General features: G+C 38.4%; 1 protein-coding gene across 2 annotated transcripts in view; it reads right to left on the reverse strand.

Moving 5' to 3' along the window:
• Positions 1 to 3,952: 3,952 nt before the first annotated feature.
• pacs2 (phosphofurin acidic cluster sorting protein 2) overlaps positions 3,953 to 25,927 on the reverse strand; it is a 57,523-nt gene continuing 35,548 nt past the window's right edge. The window contains exons 2-25 of one of the 2 annotated variants that reach the window (XM_054613479.1): positions 22,354 to 22,441; positions 21,809 to 21,898; positions 20,476 to 20,601; positions 18,597 to 18,759; positions 18,224 to 18,297; positions 17,444 to 17,524; positions 16,554 to 16,613; positions 16,295 to 16,449; positions 15,073 to 15,163; positions 14,511 to 14,582; positions 13,696 to 13,820; positions 13,241 to 13,373; positions 12,930 to 13,034; positions 12,464 to 12,570; positions 12,169 to 12,323; positions 11,825 to 11,935; positions 10,796 to 10,904; positions 10,064 to 10,096; positions 6,682 to 6,724; positions 6,468 to 6,510; positions 6,195 to 6,330; positions 5,362 to 5,582; positions 4,949 to 5,062; positions 3,953 to 4,097 (exon numbers count right to left, since the gene is read on the reverse strand). In XM_054613479.1, the coding sequence (XP_054469454.1) occupies positions 3,979 to 4,097; positions 4,949 to 5,062; positions 5,362 to 5,582; positions 6,195 to 6,330; positions 6,468 to 6,510; positions 6,682 to 6,724; positions 10,064 to 10,096; positions 10,796 to 10,904; positions 11,825 to 11,935; positions 12,169 to 12,323; positions 12,464 to 12,570; positions 12,930 to 13,034; positions 13,241 to 13,373; positions 13,696 to 13,820; positions 14,511 to 14,582; positions 15,073 to 15,163; positions 16,295 to 16,449; positions 16,554 to 16,613; positions 17,444 to 17,524; positions 18,224 to 18,297; positions 18,597 to 18,759; positions 20,476 to 20,601; positions 21,809 to 21,898; positions 22,354 to 22,441 (2,554 nt within the window). In that variant the 3' untranslated portion in view covers positions 3,953 to 3,978. The remainder of the gene's footprint in view (positions 4,098 to 4,948; positions 5,063 to 5,361; positions 5,583 to 6,194; positions 6,331 to 6,467; positions 6,511 to 6,681; positions 6,725 to 10,063; positions 10,097 to 10,795; positions 10,905 to 11,824; positions 11,936 to 12,168; positions 12,324 to 12,463; positions 12,571 to 12,929; positions 13,035 to 13,240; positions 13,374 to 13,695; positions 13,821 to 14,510; positions 14,583 to 15,072; positions 15,164 to 16,294; positions 16,450 to 16,553; positions 16,614 to 17,443; positions 17,525 to 18,223; positions 18,298 to 18,596; positions 18,760 to 20,475; positions 20,602 to 21,808; positions 21,899 to 22,353; positions 22,442 to 25,927) is intronic. The other variant, XM_054613480.1, reaches the window with a different exon arrangement.

The following is a 25,927-nucleotide window of genomic DNA, read 5'->3' on the forward strand; positions in this document are numbered from 1 at the left end:
AGGTAACCTAAGTATGTAACTATAAGGAAAATTTTGTAAAAGTATTCAGAAAATGTCCTCTGGTATAGGCTACTGTTTTTTTTTATCATATCATTATAATATTATTACTCATGCATTCATGTAAAAGCATGTTTTTTCTGTTTTAAAACTTTGTATAGGGCTGCAACTAATTATTATTTTCATTATGGATGCATCTGCTGCAGGATCTCTCTCTCTCCCCCTGTCTGTCACTCATCACCAGCCAGGACTCCAATGGATTTCATTTGTGCAAACACATGCATATGCTTTCATTGGACTCATACTATGTAGTTACACCATCATGCAAATGTCTAGGTTTAAAAAATAAAAAACTATGGTCTGGAAGAAGTATTTAGATCTTTAAGATCTTAGATCTACTAATAACAGGGTTACAGTAAAGTAAAATACACACTATCCTATACCCATTATTAGTAAAAGTACTGCATTGAAAAAGTAACTATCAGGAAAATGAAGTAAAAGCATTGAAAGTATTCAGAAAATGTGCTCTGGTATAGGCTACTGTTTTTTTGTATCATATCATTATAATATTATTACTCATGCATTCATGTAAAAGCATGTTTTAAAACTTTGTATAGGGCTGCAACTAATTATTATTTTCATTATGGATGCATCTGCTGATTATTTTCTCCACTAATGCATTTGATTGTTTGGTTTGCAAAAAGTTCTGAAAGTAGTGAGAAATGCTGTCACAATAACCCTTAGCCCAAAGTGACACATTGTACAACAATAGTACAGCAGATATAACAATTTTTAAAATAAGCAAATCGTCACAATTGAGAAGCTGGAACCATGTAATGTTTTTGCATGGAAAATACAAAAAAGTTCCCAAATTAATATCCATCCATCCATCCATCTTCCGTAACCGCTTATCCAGTTAAGGGTGCTGGAGCCGATCCCAGCTGTCAATGGGCGAAGGCAGGGTTCACCCTGGACAGGTCGCCAGCCTATCACAGCCAAATTAATATATTTTCTGTTAATCAACTTATCGTTTCAGCTGTACTTGTATAGCCTTGGTTGGGTAGTTTAATTTATATCATATATTGCATGTTTTAACTAGTTACTAATGAAATCATCGATGTTCTTATATCCATTTTGTAGCACTTTAGGATTAAAAACTGAAGTTCAAAGTTTATTATTGACCTTATAAACAGTAGTTGAGTCAATTTAGTAGCTGTTCTGTTGATGAAGTTCATGAGTTATGACTGACAGCTAAGGACCGTGTTGTGAGATTGTTTTCTCCTGGAACCTCAGGAAATAACATTGTTTTTATGAGATTAACCTTTATTGTTTTTTGTGCTTAATGACTGGAATTAAGATGATTAAAATTAAAATTGACATGTAAACACGGTTGAAAAGAAAAGTACATGTTAGTGTGTATAGTAGTTTTATTACTCCAAGTTTTGGGATTACAGTGGTAGTCTTTAGGGGACTTTCAGTTTCAACAAGCCTTTTTCTGAGACAACATGAAAAACCGAAACATCTATAACATTTTAGACAAATGTCTGCTGAACATGAATGGGCTCTAGTCTTCTTGTAATTGATTCAAACCCATGTTTGGGAGCCAACTGTGATTTTCCCTCCCTACAGTTAACATTATCCTGCAACATCAATCCACTGTATTCAGATATTATTTGGTCTTCCGACCAGAATCAGCACCATGTTAGCAAAGGACAAATTATGTATGTTGATTTGTCAAAATTAAGCAATTTAGGCACTTATCAAGAAATTGGCAAAGTCATGATGAAACTGCTACTGAAAGAAATTGTACAAGCAAAATACTTTTTAGTGTTATGCTTAAAGGTTAACAAACGATTGAGCAAAATCTACTGACGGAACATTTTTTCACATACACATTATAACTTTACAGAATATCAAACTAAAATCTAAAATCCAAGGAGGCCTCACACTGAGCATAAAGTGATATTACACAGTGCTGAGAGGATACAGACGCTTGGTTTGCATTGCATATAAACTATGCCATGTCACCGCTGTTTGTGCTGTTGTTTAGCTCAGATATAAAGGCAGACACAGAGTCCGTCTATGTGCGTCTGTGAACCACAGTCAGTCGTACCTGCAGGTTTCCCGGGTAGGTTTAACACACTAGTCTATCATGGACAAACATTTAAAAGTGCTTTACATTAAGGTACCTTCAATACATTCACCTCTACATTATGAAGTCTTCTATAATACCACACAGGTAATGAGTGAGCTGCAGTTGATGAGTATTCCTTTGGCAAAAGTAACATTTGCTTTTTAGCAAAAGATATGGAGTGTGTCAAAGGTGTGTGGGGCTGGAGGATGAAGAGTTATTTCTAAAAGAACATTGTAGGGAAATAAATTTAAATTTGCAGAGGAACCAAATGTAAGATGTGTATCATCTTATACAACAAGCCTCAAGGAACAGTTAGACATTTTGGGTAAAAATTACATTTTCTTTCTTAATGATTGTTAGATGAGAAGATCTCTAGTAGCTACATGAAGCTACAGATACCCACTGATTAGTTTAGCTTAGCACAAAGACTGGATACGGGGGGAAACAGCTAGCCTGGCTCGATGTAAAACCACAACTTGTCATTTTAACACTCAGTTTTTTGTACAAATTTTATAAAAGATATATAACGTCTTCATTTTTGAGCTTAACATGTGCTGGTAGATGGATTTTTTGTGATCATAGCTATGCTAGATGTTTGTCAGCAGCTAGTTAGCTTAGCTTAGTATGAAGACTGGATTACATGATTCTCATGGCCAAGAGAATCTATGATAACGATATTATTGCAACATCTACAGAAAATGTAAAAAGATAGTAATACTATCAGTCAAATTCTTATTTAACTTTGTTCAGTTCAGACTATTTCCTTTAAATCCCACAGTACATCGACAACTTGTTGTTTTACACTCAAAACAAGACAATTCATGTTAATTAACGAGCTTTAGAGGTGCTGGTAGGCAGATTGTAATACCTTAGGACAGAGCCTGGCTAGCTGTTTCCCCCTGTTTCCAGCCTTTATGCTAAGCTAAGCTAACTGACTGCTGGCTCTAGCCACATATTTCCTTTAAACACATTAGGGTGATATCAATCCTCTCATCTAACTCTCAGAAAGAAAGAAAAATACCCCAAATGTCACTGTATACCTTTCAGTCTGTACTACCAATTTAAAGGTAGTTAATATTGTGCTATTAATCATTTTCTTGCCTCTATTTTGTTATATGTCTCACTTTGGAGCAAAACTGTTCAATCCTCAAAACAAAAGGAGAAAACGGGTTAAAAGTCATGACTGAGAGTGGTGTGTAATCCTCTATCAGTGCCAGGTTATCATTAAGAGTCACATTCACACAGTTTTCAGTCTATTGCACATAAGACTCATAGTTGAGTGCAGAGAGCCAAAGCTCAGGGGCCGTTTACTTTTTGCTATTTCGGGATTAAGACAATGAATTGACAACAGTCTCCTAACTTGAAAATCATTTTTTTTTCATATATATATATATATATATATATGTATATTCTTGATGTCCCAGCCGTGTGATTAAAACCAGCCTCACCAAATTTATAAAAGAAATGATGGCAAGAATGCAACCTGGGCACTCATAATATTAGAAGTCATGTCTAATTATTATTTAATTTGTTTTTGTTTTTCTCAAAAGTCTATAAAACATCAGCAGGATCTTTTTTCTTTTAAAAAGCTGAGTAAAGAAATATTCCCTTGGCAGCTTTGCCTCGAGACATTTTTACATAAATAGAAAATTAAAAAAGAACACGCAAAAGATTAAATAATCGGACAAATGCAACAGGTAAAGGAAAGCAGTTGCTTAAATTAAGACAGCAGAATAGAAGAAGTGTGCGGGGGGGGGAGGGAGTAGGGAGGTTAAAAGCTGTTGAGGGGGAAAAGGGAAGATGGGGGGGGGGGTGCGGTCCTCAGTGTTTCAGTCTCTTAGGTGCTGCTAGTAAGGACCTTTTGTGTGTCCAAAGATCCCGATGGGAAAGTGTTTGACGTGTGAGGACCACTGAGCCGCCAGCTGGAAAAACTTGACATCGTTCCATTCGACGCCGTCAATGAGTACTAAAGAGGAAGAGACGCATAACAAACATAAAGTTACACTTTTATTACAGAAGCGGCATGACTTATCAGTTGGTAATTTTTTGATTAGTCTCTTAAATGTAGAAAAAGAGTAAAACAAAATCCATATACACATATATAATATATATATTTATAAAGAAAACATTGCATTTAAGAAGAAGAACAGAAGAATGTTTAAATGTTTTACTTGATAAGATAAGATAATGCTTTATTGGTCCCAAAGTGGGGAAATGTGCAGGATTATGGCAGCAGAGTGGATAGTGCAACAACAACAGACAACACAGCTATACATAAATAATGAATAAGTCAGTAATAAATATAAAGTATATAATAAGTAATACTGTCATAGAAATACAAGATAAATTTAGTTTAAAAAAAATGTAAACTAACATAGAAAAGAAATATTTCCCATAATATTGAATAGTAAGTAATAAATTGGCAATGATATTGAAAACATAAGACATTATAAAGAAAAATAACAGATTTCTTTTGGAAAAACCTTAAATTATAATATGTCTATTAAGTTATTCAGTTTGTATTTTAACATATAACCACACACACATGATTCTAAGATTCTTCATTCAAGTGAGATGTCACATTTTAGTTTAAATAACAGCACCGAAATATGTTGTCATTTTACATTTGGTCCAAAATCTGACCAGTCGAGAGGTTATCTCCAGTTTTACTGTGTGAGAATCAACTATGACTGACATCTTTGAGTAATAATCAGTGAAGCTGCAGACAGAACTGAACTGAAAAAACAAGTCCGAATACGTCTGTGCTGTTGAGAGGAGGAGGAAATCATGTCAGGACGAGGCAGGAGGTGTGTTTACCTCTCAGCATGGTCTGCTGGTGCTTGGCAGTGCAGATGAGCCGGCTGATGCCCTCGATCACTTGACTCTTCGACTCCACCTCCTTGTCTTTGCTCTTTTTCGGCAGGAACATGACTGGCAGAAGGGGAAGGACAGAGATGCACGCTGTGAGTAAATGGGGGATTCAGAATCTGTTTTGGTCTCTGAGGATTAAATACGGGGGACATTTGTGATGCAACGTTTGAGGCCGGATTGTAAAAGATATGATAATATCCTAAAATATGATTCTTCCCTTCTTTTCTCCCTGATCTTAAAATGTAACGTATTGTAATGTCATGTCATTTTGAGGTAAACTATTCCTTTACTGCAATCAGAAAATAACACATGCATAACACATGCATGCATCGGTCCACCTGGACATCACAGGTGCTCACCCTTCTTATTCTTCTCCTTGGTCACCACAGTCATGGACATGGTGGGCTGGGGGCTCGGCTCTGCGCCCCCCAGTGGCAGCCGGCTGACCTGCAGCGAGCGGAAATTGCACTTCAGAGTGTTTTTGGAGGAGGAGTCCCGCTTCTCCATGTCTTTCTTCCTCTCTGTTGGAGCCACCCAGTAGTCCACCTGGAGCCCCATCAGCTCCACCTGACCTACAGAACTACAGACGACAGTCAGTGAGGAGGACGTTGAGGAAGATCTCTCTCTTTTTTAATAGAATAATTCACACAGGAGAGTTCAAGTAGCTTAATCTGAAAATATGAGAGGCAGATACACTTTAATTCAAAGCAGTAGCTGAGGTGTCATGCTCTTACTGTCATATATTAAAGGAATATTTCAGCATTTTTGGAAATAGGTAGAAAAATTTATACCACTTTCAAATTTGTGAAGTGAATTTGAATCCAACACCAGGATACAGTAGCTAAGATAATCAGCTGCTGGTTGTTGCTTCATCCTTACAGTACAGATATGCGAGTGGTATCTTGGACTATTTCTTTAATGCATTTAATATATTTTACATGTTAGCTAATTTCCTTTAACATGATAGAAACCTTTACATACTAATCATGCAAAAGAAATGTAGAAAAACTTCATACATTTCTTCTCTGGTAGAAAAATACAATATCATAACATACTTTTAAGTTTTTATATTACCTATTTACTACACCTGCTTAAACGTGTATAAAAGAGAGAAAAAATATATTTTCACATTTACAGAAAGGTTAACATTTTTTTTTGCTTTACTTTGCTGAAATAGCTATTCTTGTCATACCTGTAAGCACAGAAGCTGGTGGTGACGGAGGGAGAGGAGGGCGGGGTGGGCGACGCCTCTTTGAGAGCGGGTGATACTTGTGGAGGGGTGGAGGAGAGCAGCGAGGAGCCCAGAGGTGCTGCATCGTCAGAGTCTCCTGAGGGAGGAAACACGCAATAATTTAAAATACTGTGGTGGAGAAATCAGCTACTTGTTGTTGTTTTTTGCAGATTAGAACGCAAATTGTGCTACAATTTTAAATGTCAAAAATGCTTCTACAAACTTATTGCTTGCCTGACGTTGCAGATGTTTGCTCCACAAGGCCAACTTTCACCATCTGCAGAATTCAAAACAGAGGATAAAGGATTAATACATATATTAAAAAATATTAAAAGCAAATAAAACTTCTAACAGCTTTGTCAGTGTCAAACATGAGTTTAAAGACCAGCTGGATACAGATAAAATCAACACATAGTGGATATTTAGGGCAAATAAAGAGGCTACCTACCCCGATGAAGGGGATGAATTTCTGACACGAGTCCTCATCTGGGCTGTGGAGAGGCAGCAGAGGCCAAAAGAGAGTTCACGTGAAAAGAATGCAAGAAAAGAATTAATGTGTTGTTTAAAAAAAAAAAAGGAACAAAATAATGCAAATGATTCCAAATCTAATTGAATCAAAAGGGACTGAATCCTACAAGCATTTCCAAAATGCTTAAAGATTGTTTAAAGGAATCTACAGTTAGTAACATTGAGATCTAGTAGTTAGTTTGATTTTGCTGATTTCCAATGTTCCACATGTGGAAATAGTGCAGTCTTCCATTGCATAGAAAGTTTGCAAAGCCACCACAACCCGAACAGAATGAGCAGAGCATGCTGAACTTGCTGCTGAGCTTTAAACCTCCACTAAAAACATGAACATGCAAGCTAGCGGCCGATTCGGGGCCTCCGACAAAGCCATCCAGTTATTGCAGCTGATACCGGATCTACCAAACCAGAAGGACATTCAAGGGGAAAAAACAAGTCCATCAGGGGAACAACTTAACTACAGAGTCATAAAGAAGTGGATGAGAAGGAAGAGCATCAACCTAAATCCACAACTTCTCCGGTTCCATGCACTAACTGAGAGCCAAGTAGTGCATCGCTACACTTACAAGCCTTCCGTGAACTATTTTTCCTGGTAATAACCGGAAAAATAGCCATAAGAATGGGTTCTATGTTTGGTTTTTTTCTAAATGCAAAGACGTTTGATGATGTGAAAGGTTGTTGCTCTTGCCTTGAAGAAACCTGCCATCGCCCCCCCAGGGAAGAAACAGACAGACTACACAGAGAGAAAGACAGAGAGAGAGAGAGAGAGAGAGAGAGAGAGAGAGAGAGAGAGAGAGAGTCTGCAGTGGGTCACAGTTTGCACATCAAGGCCACGTTCTGTTTCTCCTCAACACAAAAACACATCTATGCTGTAATCAGGGTGTTTTTTTCCGGAGCAGCCAAGGAGAGAAAGCCAGATGTCTGCCTGGTATGTGAGTGTTAAATGTTCATCTGGCCTTGTAGGGATGGATTAGGACAGAACACAAGACTTCTGTCTGATGTGTTTGAGCCAGATGTTTTCTTAAATGTGGGTTGAATCGTTTAAAAGATGCACATGCATGTCGATCCGTGTGGATGGATGTACACATGCACTATTCAGATAGAGGACAAACGAAGTGGTATTAGTATGTTATCAATGTTTGTATGGTACATTAGTGACTATATGTTTATGTTATCATTATTTTTATTTATTTGTTGCGATGATGTTTATTAAGAGGGGTCTTATTATAAGGGTTTCCAAGCCCCTTAATCTCAGGCTGGTTAAGTCAGTATATCCTTTAAATCCCTTCTTAAAACTGGTCTTAATTTTGACTGAAAACTTTAAATCATCATTCATATAATTTTTATCTTTTACATATTGCAATTTAATTCCTTGTTTAAATGCAAGGCACTTTATAACTTTGTGAAAATATATTTCCATATTGTAAATATTTCCATTTATTCACCTTCATGGTATTCTTTTATTCTGCAGCTTCTATACACTTTCTTATTTTTTGCACAGTTAGTATTTTGTATGAGCTTAGCCAAGTCAAAGAATCATACAGTTTATTTTACAGGTCCACCATCTTCTGTCTAATCTCTTTCCTTGAAAGAACTACATACATGTAATTTGGAAGTAATTATAGGGAGAACTAGAAAAGCTCAATTAAAACAGAAAGACATTTTAATGTATTTCTTCTTAAACAAAATACTCTTTTTAACTTAATATTTGATGTGAAAAACAACAGGTAGTAACACCTGCTAAAAATAGACATTGAGCATAGAATATTGTTATTTAATATATTTAAAGATATTAATATAATTAATAATCTGGTGGTTCTGGTTTGTGATTTAACAACCAAAAAAAGTGTTAATCAGACTTTGATGTCGTCATTTCACTGACAGTGTGCAGGTTTTCTACTTCTAACTGAACAATAACAGACAGACATGACGGCCAAAAGCATGATGAGATTGTGGAGAAGAAGCAGCAGAGAGGAAGAAACAAAGGGAACACAGAGCGGATGGTATTTGGTCTCTTGCCACTTTATCAGCACATTTTACTCTATATATCTTTAGATATCTATAGATATGACTGATCTATATCAGCCATATCTTATCAATGAGGACTGTTTGCAGAAGTCTTGATTGACTTCTTGACTTCACAACAAGAGCACACAGATGTTGGATTGAGACTAAAAACTCTTCGTTTAGAAAATGTGCATACAACTTCTGCATGAAGCAATAAAAGGAACTGTTAGTTCAACATTTTGGGGAAAATTCTTATTTGCTCTCTTTAATGTGAGTTAGATGAAAAGTTTGATGAATGGTTTTACTCACGGGTTATCATATCGTATCTTTATCATTCTCAGGTCCGTACGGTAAATGTGAAGCTACAGCCAGGAGCTGGTTAGCTTAGCTTAGCATAAAGACCTTCAACAGAGGGAAACAGCTAGCCTAGCTGTGTCCAAAATCTGCCAACCAAAATCTGGAAAACTCACTAATCAACACGTTCATTAAATCCAAAAACTGAAGTGAACAGAGATTAATGAACGGGACTATTCAAACACACATATAACTCCCGATAAAACTGCAAATTGTTGCTTGTATCTAGTGATTATTAGAAGTTTTTATTCCTTTGGGCAGACCCAGGCCAGATGTTTCCAGTCGTCATGTCTTAGCCGCTGGCTGTAGCTTCTTAGCAAAATAGCAAAATATAATTGAATCAACAGTTCAATGTTGTCAGGCAGAAGAATTGAATCTACATTGATGCATGACATCGAAACAAAGTTGGTTAAATTTGAATAAACGTCATCACTGGTTATCTAAAATAGTGCCTGATATTGACTTTTAGTTGATTTTAATATATTGAAACACTGATTTACTACAAGAAAACCAGACTTCTTCATGTTGTTTTCTTTACTCATAAAACATACGTTATTGGTGCACCTAACACAATTTCAACTGGACAAAAAGGACAAAGCTAGAGTGTCTTAGTAGCTGTAAGACACTGCGTCGAGGCTGTTAAAAATGTTTCTGTTCTAAATTAAAACTTGACCCGATGCAGCTTTAATTAGATCAAGAACTCAAACTGTGTCTGTGTGCTTCTGTTATTTACAACTGTGAGCTGTGGCCTGGATAGCAGATCGTATCTGAGAAGTTTATGGCTCAAGCTGTTAATAATAAAAATAAAAAAAACATTTTGGGCAGCTGTTAAAGTGGCAAGCTCCAAGAAAAGGCTGAGGAAAGGTCAAGGGGGAAAATAGCTCCAACACACAGAAAGCGCATGAATCACCAGGCTACATGAGAAACTCAACCGACCACAATACCTTACTGCAAAATCAAAATGAAAGCTCTTTTTCCTTCAATGAAAGAAAAGAAAAATACAACGAAAAGGTTAAAAAAAACATGTTATTCACACACACACACACACACACAGTGATGGAAAGACAGTGATGTTTTAAAAGACAGACACTGCCACTCCCACACAAACACACAAACTTCGCAACATTAATGAAACTTTAAACTCCAGTTGGTTTTTCAAAAGGGGGTTGAAAATATTTAAATAAATAAACAGAATGTAACACTATTGTAATGTATGTACATTTTATTTTAAATAGTATTCCAGATTATATGAACTATTCATACAGCAGCAGTTGTTTCAGTTGAACATTTAATTGTCTAAATGTAAAATTGCAAAACAAATTTTTAAGAAATCCTGCTAATTAATGTTTGATATCAAGCAAGTATATTTTGTCTCCTTGTAATTTTGCCTGAATATTTAAATATTGTGCAAGAAATGTATGGAATGTATTTTGAAATGCCGGCTAATGTATCTCGTGGCTTGTTCAAAGTGTTTTACACAACAGTTCAATTCAATCCCCTTTTGAAAAACCACTGAAAGCTCTGCATTAGAAGCATTTCCTGTTAGACGAAAACCCCCAGACTTCACTAAATTCAAGCTTTTTCAGTGTAGCTCACAAAAACCCATTAAAAGTCCCAACGCTGCACAGCTCAGTGTGAAATGTTCTCAGGTTACTGGATGAGGGATGAAAACATACCTCTTCTGTTTGTAGGTGAGCATGGCCTCCGCGATGGGAAGCTGGTGAGCTCCGTTAGCTCCCACCATGTACTGGGTCACCCTCGACACCACGTCTGGGTTCTGCTGGGCTGCACAAGACACAGAGATTAAATAATTATCTACGGCCGACTGTAAACATGGAAAAATACAATAATTAAGATGTTCAAACTGATTTTTAAATGACCAGTTTTCCTTATTGTAGGTGGTCTCTTAAAGGAACAGTGTGTAGGATTGGGTTTTTTATTGGCAGTAACTATGTTTTCATTCGTGTAAAATCCCCTGAAACCACGTTGTGTTTTCGTTACCTTAGAATGAGGCGTTTATATCTAACATAAGAAGGGGGTCCGCTTCACAAAGCAGTGTTGCATGGCCACATTTCTACAGTAGTCCAGAACGGACAAACTGACCACTGAGTCTAGATGTCACCCAATGGTTTTAGGAACTGTGGTTTTGAAGCATTTAGTTTGTCATTTTTGTCGCCATATTCTTTTTTTGCAACCAGTGAACCAGAGTGACCATATTTGGATTGTGGAGGAGTGAAGCCGTGGAAGAGAGGCACCGTATAAGGGGTCAAACACAAGGTAGCCCCGCCGTAAAGCTTACCCTACTTTATTGTCTATTTAACTTTAATTGGATCATAATTTAATAAATGAACATCATGCTGTATTTAGCAATTGAGACCATGAACTCAATGTTTACTGAGGTAATAAATCAAGTGAGAAGTAGAGTCATTTTCTCATAGACTTCTATACAATCTGACAGATTTTTGCAACCAGAGGTGTCGCCCCCTGCTGGCCAGTAGAGATAATGCAAGTTTAAGGCACTTCCACATTGGCTTCCCTTTTCAGAACAGGAGGTGGCCGTCTGGTTTTTACGTTAACTGAAGGCCACGTAGTTCTCCGACACGCTTGGTAGGGGAGGGGTTGGATACCACTAAATCCTCAACACTGCTCCCTTATGACTTAATAAAAACTGTACTAATTCAAAGGTCAATGAGATAAAAGCTCACCAATAACCGGAGCCTCTGGCTTGTGAAACAGGTCCCTCCAAGCAGCATCTTGGAACAAACTGTTGTATCGATAGTCAATCGTGCCGAGATATTTAGAGACTGGATGTGCACCTAAACCAATCGAAGACAAACAATTGCAGATGCAGAGTTAAATTATTCTAAAAACCACTAGACAGGCTACAAGAAATCTACACCATTATCGTATCAATTTTCAGTAAATACATCATTTTAATTTTGCTAACTCTTAATATGACAATCGTATATTCATGTTTGAACAAATGTAGCACCTTTTAATACAACAGCAACAACAACAAAAAGTAGCATGAGGGTTAGGTTTCACTAACCAAGAGGGATGATAAGAAACCTCATGTAGCCGAGCCAGTCAGGGGTCTTATGGGAAAGGTGGTCCACAAAAAGCCTCAGCACAGCGCTGAGGTAGTGCTGCGCTCCGGCCACTGCGATCTTTATGGGAATGGGCGTCTGGGAGTTACAGTTGCAACTGGGAAAGAAAATAAATAGACAGCGTACAGTTTTACAATCAATAACACCAACATTTGGTCGACAGCTTTTGTGTGAAAAAAGTGAATATATGATGGGAAAAGACAGACAAACAAAGTCAGATGTGAGAGGTTGACTTACAATCTCTGTATGCGGGAGACAATAGTGTTGAACGCAGCTTGGATGTCGGCCGTGGTGCAGGTACAGACCACTGGTAGGTGGTGGTTTTGCAGCATATCTGAGAGATACTGAGAGGGAAGGAGAGGAAGAATCAGATGGGGGTGCTTTTATTATAGAAGGATTTGGTTTTAATTTGAAACCCTTTTTTCCCCAGTCTACTGGTATTTGTATTTTGCTTTAGAATATCAGCCATTTATTTTCATTTATTACTGCTGATGTAATGTATCAATGTTTTTACATTTTAAATTCCTGTTTTGAACACTGTGTACCGCACTGTTGTTTATATGTTTATAGTGTCTCGTCCCTTCTAAAATAAATTTGCTGATCACAAAAAGAAAATCCATCCACCGCTCTACCAGTTAATTATGCTTGGCAAGTGTTGAGACAAAAGCAGCCATTTAAAACTCGTCGTGCAGGTGTTTCTCACCTGGCCCTGCCAGTCTGACGTGTTGATGAGGATGATGCTGTCGGGGAGGTGGTTATCAGACACCAGTATGTGGTTGAGTTGATCATACACTGTCTTTCTTGGAATCTAGGCCAGAAAAATAAGAAACCTTTGGGTTAAAATAAGGACCTATATTTTGCTATGTCAGGAACCATAAAATATGTTTGATAAAATTGTTAACAAAGAGTGAAAGAGTTATTTTAAGATGAATCTATAAGACATCATGGGATGTATAAAGGCAAAGCTCATTTTATATTTCATATTCCACAAAAAGAACAGTATTTTCCTCCTACCTGTAGGTGGCAGCGGGTGTCTATAGACCGCTCGTTGTCCAGGCTGTTGGCCCTCTCGTTCTGCGGCCTGCTGGGCTGGCGCTCCTTCAGCGACGTGCTCCTTCCTCGCCTCCCTGCCAACTTCGGTTCCTGCCTGAAAACGAAAAACAGCAACAGAGGAGGAGAGGTTGGAGGACTGGAGTGCCAGAAGCAAACGCAGTGATGTAATGGTCGAAGACTCGGAGCATAAACCCTGTTCTGATCTGGAGATGATTACAGAAATGCACACATTAACTCATATTAATAAAAATAAAAAAACCTTTATGTCTATTTTCCCTTTTAAAAGAAACTGAAATCTGTCATGTTCTTCTCTGTGCCTTCTCATAATAAAGATTTATGTCAGCTTTAAAAACCATCCTGCAGATGGAAATCAATGCTTTTAAGGAAGTGGGTTACTGTTGTTTGTGTATTTCTACCTGTTGGATGAAATGATTAGGGACTCTGTCTTGGTCATTTTGCCAGTCGGTGGCAGTCGCTCTAGAAATGTGTCCATGTTGTCCATCTCCAGCTCTGTGGTTGGAGTCACCGCCTCGGGCTGCTCCTGAGAGAAAACAGAAAGAGAGAAAAACAGCAGCAGGGTTTATGACTCCACAGCTGACAGATGTGTTTATGCATTTATTAACACTTTTTCACACAATAAAAGTCTCAAATGTTAGTTGTTACGTATTGTGATTTGATCTAATTGTGTCAGTGTGTTTGAACAATTAATCACAACAGCAAAGATGTATCACTCTCCCTGTCTTTCTATATATATATATATATATATATATATATATATAGTATATATAGTATATATATAGTATATATATATGATCAGTATATATATGATCATATATATATATATATACAAAAAGCTGACTTTTCAGAAAAGAATGGATATATATACGAACACACACACAGGAACTTTATAATTTCTAACTTTATGTATATATAATATGTATATATATGATATGTATATTTATAAATATTTATATATAATATTACATTTTTATTATTTTATTGAAAATAATGTAATATACAAAGGTTGAATAATGCACATACACACAAATAATAAAAAATAAGATACATGACAATTACATTACAAGAAAAAGAGAAAAAACAAAACATGGTTGCTGTGTTGCAGTGTATGTGAATGATATAAACTGACAGGAAGTAAGCATGGAACCAAGCTGTTGCCTAGCAACGCAGTTCCATCAAAACTCTCTGTGCAGTTTGAAGAGCTGATACTCACAAAGGAGACGTTATCAGACACACCGTCCTCTGGAAACTTGGCCCCAGAACACTTGGTTTTATCCGGGTCCAACTGGAATGAGACGGAGAGAAGAATAATAAACACTACCTGGTTCTGATGGAGCCCCAGGAACTTTGATTTCACATGAAGAAGTGTCTCATTCAACATCTCCTGGTGGATTATTAGTTCAACAGAAGCCCTACAGTTTCATAAACAAACTCACTTCATAACTGGTTTAAACCTGCGGACTGATGGGAAAATCTGACTTTTACTCTTCTTCACTTCACTAAAAGATGCCCTTTAGCAGGATAACTGAGGTCTTTCTGCTCCGGTGCGTTTGTCCTTTTGGTGCAGTTCAGTGGTTCCACTGATCGGCCTCCAGATGTTTCATTGTGGTAGAAGTGACCCAGTTTGTTTGAGTAAATGTAGAGGAGCAAAAGTGTGATATGATGTGAAATGAACTGAAGTTGCATGTTCTAAATACGCAGAAGAAAAATCCCTGGTGATTATATTCAGGATTGTTTTTTTAAACGTTGCGTTGTTGCAGTGACTTTGCTCTCACCGGGCTCGGAGGCTCCCGGTGGCTCCGGATGCTGTGGATGCTGCCGATCTCCGTTTGAGAGCTGGAGAGGGAGAGACCCTCGAAATATGGCCTGAAACACAAGAAACAATCTGGACTGAAGTAAAGAAAACTTACCGGTTTGTGTGACATGAACTATTGACCGATATGAGACGTCTCCTCTGGGTCACTTAATGACATGTACAGTCAATGACGGCATGCTTAACTCTACCAACACCAAGCTTTGACTTGCATTTGAAGTTTTTTGTAATCTGCATTGTATATTATTCAGTTGTATCATGTCTTCCGTGACATTTGAGGAACTTTTCTAAAGTTTTCAGTTAGAAAAAAATTAGTATTTACAAGGCAGAAAGACAGGAAGGTTAATTAGATAAGATTAATTCAAAGAATGAAATAATGGAAAGCCAAAGATCCAGCTTATAATGGAGTTTGACCCAGACGGGGGACTAAAAGGATTCTTTTATAGATTTAAATGGGAAACTCAACTGCTTGAGTACTCTTTTAAGTTTAAGTATGTTTTAATGAAGTATCCCATTATCTTGTTTCAGAGCATTTCCTCCGCTGCAAAGTATTAAAACCTAGAGCAAACCCTGAATATGTATTTCATTTTTATTTTAAAACAGTGACATTTTAATATTTTTGCCACGGAACATTAGTGCAGCATATTGGCTGCTACAGTTTCACTAACATGGATAATATTTAAATGAAACCAGCCTCTGGTTCTGACATGTGACCGCCTGCTGCAGGGTTTAAAGGGACAGTTCACCCCAAAATCTAAAAATACATATTTATTCTCTTACCTGTAGTGCTTTTTATCAATCTAGAGCGTTTTGGTGTGAGATGCCGATTGTTGGAGACATTGGCCGTAGGGATGTGAGCCTTCTCTCAAATACAATTGGACTATATAATAGAAGGTTTATGGTGCTCAAAGCTCCAAAAATACATTTTAAAACTTAACAGCAATGTCTGTTTCCATAAATCATGACTCTGTTACTAAAGATTAGAAACATTTTCATGCAGGAATTACAGGTGAAAGTAACTAGAAAGGCCTACTTTTAGGAATTTCAGTATTACAATGCAATTCAGAGTTTTTGTGAGGCAGTTTTTACTTTATTATTGTCGTTATTTGACCTTTGATACCCCACGCTGAATAAGCAAAGTGTTTCACAAATAAACACAAACATTACTGCTGAGGAACACTCACTTGAGTTTGGGTTTTGGGGTGCTGAGGACGCTGTCGTCGTCATCCAGCTCCGGGCCGCTGTCACTGGGGTTCTCAAACTCTACGCTATCCAGGTCCAGGTCCTCCTCCTCCACCTCGGGGGGCGGCTCTGCAGGGTCCTGCTCCGAGTCCAGCACCTTCACACACACACAAACACACACACAAACACAAACACAGACATTAACATGTTTAGTAGCTCAGCAGCTCCACAGCAGAGGAAACACGAGACAGAAACACTCACCTCATCTGAGACTCTGAAGCGCTTCAGAAGAGCCACCACGCGCTGCTTAAAGTTCTGCTGCTAAAACACAGGAGAGCAAACACACAACCACCAGTCAGTCTGTGAACCAGTTAGGATTCACTTCAACCCTCAGCAATCCAATACAGAGAAAACAGCTACAGCCGCTACAGCCGCTACAGCTCCTCCAATTTAGTCATTTTTACCGGCAGTGGATGCATTTGCAGTGTTTTTTGGCTGGGTATCGATTTCGCTGCGTGTGCTCGTGTAAATCAATAATCAAGCAACATCATGCATCATCTGCTTTCTGGGGCTTTTTATCTCTTGCTCTGTCTTACTGAGCTCTAGAAAAGTATATCTTCCACGAGCAAAATACATATTTAAACTGAAGCATTAAAGCTCAATGAAAGTTCCAATATTACTTGACCATCTGCGATATGAATGAATGTAAATAAGTGGTGTTTATTTTAGAAAAACATTCAACTGTAATTATATATAGATATAAATGCCTATATGTCAATTTATATCTATTTGTCATTGGGATTGTGGGTATTTTCAAGTTAAAAGCCTCAAGTCAAAGTAAAGTAACGAGTCATTGGTGTTAAAGTGTCTTTTTTTATTTTGTCAAGTAAAATCTAAAGACATCAAATTTGTGACTCGAGTCCAAGTCGTATGACTCATGTCCACACCTCGGCCTCCAAGTAGTACCTTTCTTTGGCCAAGAAATTGCCCAAACAGCCAGTTTTTACCTCCAGGAAACTAGAGGTCACTATATGGGTTCACTGCTCAGTGGCTGTCTTGGTTTTCTCTGTAGGTATGGAAGCTCAAACTAAACACTTCCATGTATTGTTTTCTTTATCTTCTTTATCTTATCGCCGGGCCTCGTCTCTTACTCTGGTGATGGAGGGCGTCCTCACAATCGACCTCCTCTGCTTCTTTGGCTTTCTCACGTCGTACTCGTCATCCTCCAGATCCTGAAATAGAGACGCAATGAAATTAAAATTCAGCCTCCAATAAAAAAAGATTTTAATTTCACTTTTACAAACATAAAATTGTGCAGCGCGAGGAAAGATGTGCTTTATTATAAACCCACTTGACCAGGATGAGGTCAATTGATTTGTTTTGCATCACAATCCTTAAAGTGGCCCTATTATGCTTTCCACGTTTTCCCTCTTCTTTAGTGTGTTATATATTTATTTATTTTTTAAAGGTCCGTAGAGTGTGAAACCTGAAGTCCACGCCTAAAAGGAGTTACCCCCAACCCCTCAGAAGCTCCTGAACTGCCTGAAACGTCTCCATTGAATTCTCTCCTTCACTTCCGTAACTTTATGAGGTCACAATGTTACGTAAGTCACGTAAAACAACGAGAGAGAGACGGAGCTGAAGCTACGGAGGAAGAGTTTTTTTAAATGTGAAATGTTGACCAATAACAACAGAGCGGGCTAGCTGACCAATCAGAGCTGACTTTGCTTTCTGGAGGGAGGAGCAACGGAGCGTTTCAGAGAGAGGGTGAGAAGAGTTGCTGCAGGACAGCCAGGATGAGAAAAACAAGGCGGATTATGAGCATTAACGCATGTCAACATGTTGTAACTGTAACTTGAGATAAAAAAATATGCACCCAGAAAATAGCATAATAGGGCCTGTTTAAAAGTCTGCTGTCGTGGCGGACTCACCTGTACCTGCACGGCGTCGTCGCTGGCCTCCTGCTCTGAGGAGAAGCTCTCATACTCCTCCTCTGAATAGTTATCTAAAGCAGAGGACAAGTAGAGAGATTAAAGGCCGGAGTGAAGGATATTTCAATGACCCTTTTATATATTTGACACACAGCCAGGCTCTAAATGAACATGATGTACAATAACGCTGTATGCTACCCGAATTAAATCGCTTTCTGCACGTTTAGCTTAGAGTGAGTAAAAAAAACAAAAAAAACAGCCTGAACCCTGTGATCCCTGCTCAGTAAAGCACATCGAAGCATATTAGGTGATTACGATGGCTTCCTGCCGCGTTAACCTCGGAGCATCATGGGTAATGAGAGGCAAAGTGTACCGGAGCATTTGATCTTCTGTCCTCCCTGCAGGGCCGCCTCCTCGTGGTCTATGGGCTGACTGGACAGGGAGAAGATCCAGATCTCGGCCACCTTCCCCAGCAGTTCCTTCTGGTTGCTGCAGAGAGGCAGAACCTGGCCTCCCTCCGTCGGGTGCTGCATCACCTGGAACGGGTTTGAGAGGGGAGAGGAGAGGCAGAAACACGAGAGAGAGAGGAGGAAATGTAGTGAGAGGAATGTTTCAGCTCCATTTTCAGTTCTTATGATTCTTTGTATCACAAATACAATAAATATCCACCGTTTAAGAGACTTTTAGGACCTTTTTATGTCAAAAATTAGGAAATATCAAGGCCTCATCCTGCCGTAAACTCTATATACCATAATGCATTGCAGGCCCAGATATACTGTGTTAAATTTTAATCAAACATAGGAATTTGGAACAAACTTTAAATGTAATTCAAGAAACGGAGGCAGAAAGGAACCCTGTAAAACAGATTTAACTAATGTTAAACAATCAAATATTATTGTTTTAAAACCATGCGATGCTTAAAATCAAATTTCAAAGTACTTTCATAAGTAGACAATCCTGTAAAATTCTCCTTAATATTTCCGTCATATATGTCTAAATTCTATGTATATATTTTTTGTCATCTTGAGTGTCTATGCTTTAATTTTATTATGTTGTTTATTCTCTCCACATGACATTTATTTCATGTCTTTCCATCCAGGCAGAGGGATCACTCATCTGTTAATCTTCCTGAGGTTTTCTTTATTTTCCTTGTTAAGTGGTGTTTTGGGGGATATTTTACTGTAGTAGAGTATAGAGGATGTTGCATGCTGCGGAGCAAATGTGTGATTTGTGATATGAGGCTATAAAAGTTTTTTTTACCTTATCTACATAACACCTACATATTCACATCTGGGAGCTGCTCAGTTTAACCACCCACCATTTTTCTGCTGTTTGAAACTGAGGCTCCACTAAAGCAGGTGAGTGTCATTTATCCTGGACATATTTTACACTCCAGGTCACTTCAGGACAACTCATTCAAATCTGGACGAGTCTTCCAGTGAGACCAAGTCCGCCTTCAGCTGTTTTCACTGTTTCTTCTGTGGCACGCTGTCTTAAGGCCTCTTTGTATCCTTGAGTTGAAAAACTGAGAACCATTTCTTTCTTGCGGTGAAGTAGTTACAGCTCTGCGTGTGTGTGTGTTTTTTTTATTTCCTCACAGGCGCCAAAATGTTTTCTTTTTTGCACCTCAGCTGCTGAGAGGTGACCTTAATAAGCTCCACTGAGCTTTGTGAGCCATATGCGAACTCCTGGGTGCATCAGCATCATGTGCACTGAAACCAAGATATTCATCTGAAGAAGGGCTTTTATTCATACATTCTTGGTTTCTTTAAACACAAGAGACAAACGGATTAAAGATAGTGAGTTATTTTTATTGAAACAAGAGAGTTTTCTTCACCTCTTTTAGGGGAATTTGAAAAAAGCTGGTTTGTACTGAGATAAAGTGAATTAAATGAAGCCTTTCAAAGATAAAGGTATTATTTTTCAGACTAATTAAAGGGCAAAAGGACTTTCTTTAGACAGCTTTTCAAAGAGCCAGGAGGCAAAGCCAATTCCCCCTGTAAAGTTGAAGAGGACAAAGTCTCCTAATGTCAACCTGCAGCTCCAACATCCACCATTTTCTCATTATATTTTAACAGCCTGTTAGAGCTGATGCACCTGTATGCTTCCTCCTCTCCTGAGACTTCTCCAGACATAACAGAGAAGTGCGACTGAAGTGACCTTGTTATCCTCTCCACACCATACAAACAATATTCAACCATTACCGACACGAACATGAATGCAGTTTGGGTTGCAGCGCGGTCAGACTGTACCTCGGCCATATCGATAGATCCCACTGCCAGAGTCTTGTAGCCCAAGATGGTTCGGTTCTTGTACCTCTTCCGCCTTTGCAGCATGATCTGCAGCTTGTTTCCTTCTCGTTTTAAGAAGTGAGGGTACTGAAGGAGAGGAAGCAAGGAAAAGAAAACCTAAAATTGAATTGGTAGCTTAAAGGATGGTGATATCATATTTTTTGCTTATTGTCATCAAATCCCATAAAAAGACTAAAACCATCAATTTATTGATCCTTTTACAAATATTTACATATATTTAAATACCCCTCTGTTATATATCTTTTTCCTCTTTCCCATAGAGCGACATTGTTGCACAAAAAATACAACAAACACACCATTTTACATGTTCCTTCATTTAGATAAACTGCAGGATATTTTTGGGTTGATCCCACATTCACAGACTGCTGCTGTAAATATTAACCAGAGCTTTAAATCAGGAGCTGAAAATATCCCCGAAAAAAACAAACAAAAAAACACAATTTACTTGTTTGAGTTATGCTTAAAGCCCCTTAAACTTTGGTTTTAAAAAAAGTATTTCTCTAATTCATTAAATATTCATGACTGAATAAGGAGGAATTGAGTAAGATTTTTCGAGTGTGTTTTAGTTTGTTTTATCTTGATTTGTCTGAGTGACAACATAAGCAAACAACCCCTCATGTCTGTTTGTTTGAATTGCAGCCAAAAATGTGACATCATCTTTTTAAAATTGAGCCACAACCACTTCACACCAGTGAGAGGAGGACAGACGAAAACACAAACACAGAAATGTCTCTTGTGAATCAACCAGAACTGTAAGAACTATAAGAAGATTATTGAGAAAATATGTCTTTAATAACACTGCCGTCCTCTGCCATTTTGGGAAATGACTTCCTTCTTTGAAAGAATTCATTTGTGACTTGTTTTTACGTCTTCAGTGGGAATGAGGGATGCCGCAGGAGTTGTGAGGCAGAGTGACTAACACTTTGATGGTTTAGATTTTTTTTATGGATTTGTTGACGATAACAAAAATATAGATTAATACCACTTATCTTTTAACACAGAGTCCTTTGTGAACACATAAAAGGAGATGCATCTCCAGACAGTAATTCAGCAAAATACGTAAGACAGCATAACATCTCATATCTGATGTAAATTTGAGTCGTTGCCATGGCAACAGGTGTCATAAAACTCATCCCACACATATTTTATATCTTGAAGATCTAACGTGAATGAGAAAAAAACATCACATATAGAACTAAAAAACATTTATAATTTTTTTATTTGGTATCCTACACTGTTAACAAACAGCAGCATGGTGATTATATTTTTATACCTGCAGAGAGAAGGTGAGAGCCAGATCCGTCTCCACAGACCCACTGGGTGGCAGCACTATCTCATGGGACCTCAAGATCCGTTTGGAGCCCTGTAAGAAAAAAAACCGGTTGGTGTTTAATTCAGTGGGAGCTCTCTACCCTGGGAGTCTTCTGCATCTCTGCTGCTGTGTTTCACTCTGCAGCAACAGTGCAAGGAATACATAATTCAACAGGACTCACGCATATTAAAACAAGTGGGGCATCTACTGTAAATCTCATGTGATTCACAGTGATATTACAATTTCACAAAGCAGCTGTTTTACTTTATATGTTTGATGCATTTGACCTATTCTTCTGCTCAGTAAATGGTTTAATTATTGTCAAAGTTTTGTTCCTATCTTAAACACAAAATATAACTTATAATGTACGAATACTGGATTACATCTCAGACAAGTCTTTTAAATAAACATGGATTTAAAATGGTAAACAAGGACCGGTGGAGATATAATATCTGCTGTTTGTTTGTGCACAACCGTTCTGTTGTGTCTGTCTGAGTGCAACATACCTGGATTTTAACCGCTATGACCACAGAGATCAGCTCTTTATCAAGTTCCCTCATCACAACCAGCTTCTTCAGAGTCAGACTGCACAATCTGAAGAGAGAGAGAGAGAGAGAGAGAGAGAGAGAGAGAGAGTCAGATAAAAGTGTTTTTTAATATGCACAAACTGCGTATTCATTAAACAGTTAACGAATAAGCCAACCCAGCATGTCATCAACAGGTTTAATGACCCTGTGGTTGTGTGATAATTGCACTAATACAGCAGGTGTTAATTTGATTCTTCTATGCAGAGGTCAGTGTTTTGCCCGAGCCAACTAATGCATTAGCACGGCTGACATTATTAGCTAATGACAGATTTATTGATATCTGTGGAGGCTGATAAGTAATACATGAGCAATGAAACATTTATTTACTAACTGTAAAATATAAGTGGTTGAATCCTTAAAGAAAACAAGAAATACTTCCTGTTCACTTCCTCCTCTTTACATTTCTGTCTGTGTACAAAAGAAATAAGAGCGCTACACAGTATTTCAATGTTGAAATTCAAAAAGGTACTAGTGGTTGGATTTTTATAACATTTTGACTCTATATGCTCTATGCTACACTATGCTAAGCTAACCATGTCCTGGTCCAAGCTTACTTAAAGACATAGTAGAATAAATATACATTTTCCAAGTAATTCCAAACCTACATTTTGTGGTTATCTCTTGTTATATATGAAATATATCCCCAGCAAAACTATTTTATTTTAAGCAAACCCCACTCATTTCATAAAAATGTACTACTGTATGTCGTAGTAGCTAGCAGAGTGATATCGTATCAGGACTTCTGAGAAACTTTGTTTACTTTCCCAAAAGAGCGTGGTTGAGTTTCTCCTCCTCCACCTCCTGACATACCTACGCAGGTGAGTGAGGTGACTGTGGAGGCCAACAGTAACCTGATTTAAATCACTCTCGGCATAAAAAGCAAGAAAGATGAATGAAAAGAAAAAATGTCAAAGTGTTCCTTTAAAAGGTGCCCTGTGAAGTTTTCTAAACAAAAAGAAGTAACGTTTACTTTCCAAAATGTATTCTGTGTCCTTGAGGTTATGTATCAGTCTTTTTCTTCACTGCCATTGCTGGTGCATTGCTGCGTTTGTTGGCGACTTAGCACCACCTGTAGATCAGCAGAAAAGTGTGAAACCTTTAGCAGGAATGTGCGTCGAGCAATGTATTCTCATACAACGGTTTGTGTGATATCCTACAAACAATTAGTCTTAACTATATCGTGTTTTCCTACGATATCCAGCAACAAGTGTCCATTTCTAGTCGTGACACGTCTTTTTAAAATAAACTGGAATACTCCATTCCTATGAATTACTGCAAATAATTTCTCATAAGTGTAACTCTGAATGCTAGATGAGTCACCCGCAAAACAAAAACCCTGCAAAGAGTACCTTTAAATAACAAATATTAGCCAACATTCATCAGTACCGGGCTCCTATTTCTATAAAAGGATGTAATTAAACATTATGTCCTTTAGCTTATGAGGCAGCCAGTGGCCCACCTTTCCCCAAAAAGTTTTCTAATCAAAAAAGCTAAACTGGTCACTGGAGCAACGGTGGAAAAATTGGTTACAGACCACAGAAACACTTGTTAGACTACCATAATGTTAATGGAGGGTGTCGCGGCAGGCTGAGCTAAATTAGCATCACTTTGTGTGAGTGGTCCATCATACGGGTCTCTGAATAGAGGCACTGAAGCTGGATGGTGGCGAGGCAGCCGTTTAACAAGCCTGTCACGATTTTTTGAGACACTTCCTCAAAAGACGAAAGTGGAAAAAGAACCTTTTTTCTTCTTCTTTTGAGGCTCTCTTTGGTTCCTTTTGACTGAATCATTCAGGAGAGCTGCTCTGAACAGGCTCACAATGTGGAGGCCTAGTTACTCCAACCATTTATCATCCAGCGCTGCCTGGGAATGACATCACTCCTAAATTATTCCGGGGCATAACTACACGGCGTTGGATGTTGGATGTTGTTCAACGGGGAAAGTTTATTGTCACACAGAGTAAGATATTTGGGTCAAAACTGCCGTGAGTGACAGAGGAGAGAGAGGTAACATGAATACACCAATATCTCCTGTCATTCAGTGGAAGGACTGAGGGAGTTGACCTTGCCTGTAATTCAACTCCTCTCCAATTCTCCTATTTTTGAGATCTTTGGGCAGAAACACTGACGGATAGGTGAGGCGTCAAACAAAAAGAAAAAAAACCCAGCAGCGCTAACAAGCCAAGAGCTTTCAGTTTGCTGCTGAGTGACACAACGCTGCACGTCTCTGCAGCAGACGGGGGCATCAATCAGCCTCGAAAACATCGGGACGCAGAGAGAAGAAGCGATGACAATGGCAGGTTTGAAGAAGCCCCCCCCCCACCCTCCACCCGGCCAGGCTGAATGAAGACCTTTCTCTTCCTCAGTCGAGCCCAAGAAACCTCAAGCACAATGGACACAAGCCAGTGAAGGCTGGCATTGTCTTCTGCCCTCACAAAGACAATACGCAGCATTCTTGTTTTGGCGTTTTTGTATTCTAATCCCATTGGTTCCAAGCCCACAGCAACATCTATTTCAGTTATGCTATAGGTGGCTGGATGTTGGTTTGCGTAGGAGGCCGAATGATATCTGCCACACAGACGGCTCTGCTAAGACACATTTTTTATCCCCCACAATGGGTTTGTCATACGGGTGCTGTGTGTGTGTGTGTGTGTGTGTGTGTGTGTGTGTGTGTGTGTGTGTGTGTGTGTGTGTGTGTGTGTGTGTGTGTGTGTGTGTGTGTGTGTGTGTGTGTGTGTGTGTGTGTGTGTGTGTGTGTGTGTGTGTGTGTGTGTGTGTGTGTGTGTGTGTGTGTGTGTGCTCCTGCAGCTCATCTGTCCAAAAGAGGAAAAGCATTGAAAATGATATTTACCAACTTCATTTGTTAGAGGATCTGTGCTGACCCATTTCTCTTTGGTTAGTGGCATAAAATCCTGAGATGAATGCAACTTAGAATCGGGGGAATATTTTTATTTTTAGGGACACAATGGTAAAATTTTCCCACCAAAGGTTGTTTAGTCACATAAAAACTGTTTTGGTTTCCAGGGTTTCATACCGTCTGTAACTGAAAAGGGCTTTTTGAGTGATTTGCCCTACTTTAAAACACTTTAAAAGCGTCAGTATACTTCAAACAAAGCACTTTCAAACCCTCTTTTCAAGTGCGGGAGCAGGTTGAGTCTGCATACAACATTTATTAAAAACTTTTAATAAAACATTCTGAGACAAACAAGACAAAAAATTGACCGTATCTCAAGCTCTCTCTTTTTGCATTCCTCACACAAATGAGTACAACACCCCAAACGCCTTAAAGGAGAGATTGAAGTAAAACACTTGGTATGTATATAAACAGCTTTGCCCTCAGATGTTTACAGATAACACTTAATCACACATATCCAGAGGTTATTCACGACACTTCACAAACATTTTTTTGTTCCAAATGCATATTGAGGCAGGATATATCTTAATCCCCTCGCAGAAGAATAACTTGTGCTAAAAACCACTAATGTCCATCCATC

Source organism: Anoplopoma fimbria, chromosome 15 (assembly GCF_027596085.1).
Source record: "Anoplopoma fimbria isolate UVic2021 breed Golden Eagle Sablefish chromosome 15, Afim_UVic_2022, whole genome shotgun sequence".
Lineage (NCBI taxonomy): Eukaryota > Metazoa > Chordata > Actinopteri > Perciformes > Anoplopomatidae > Anoplopoma > Anoplopoma fimbria.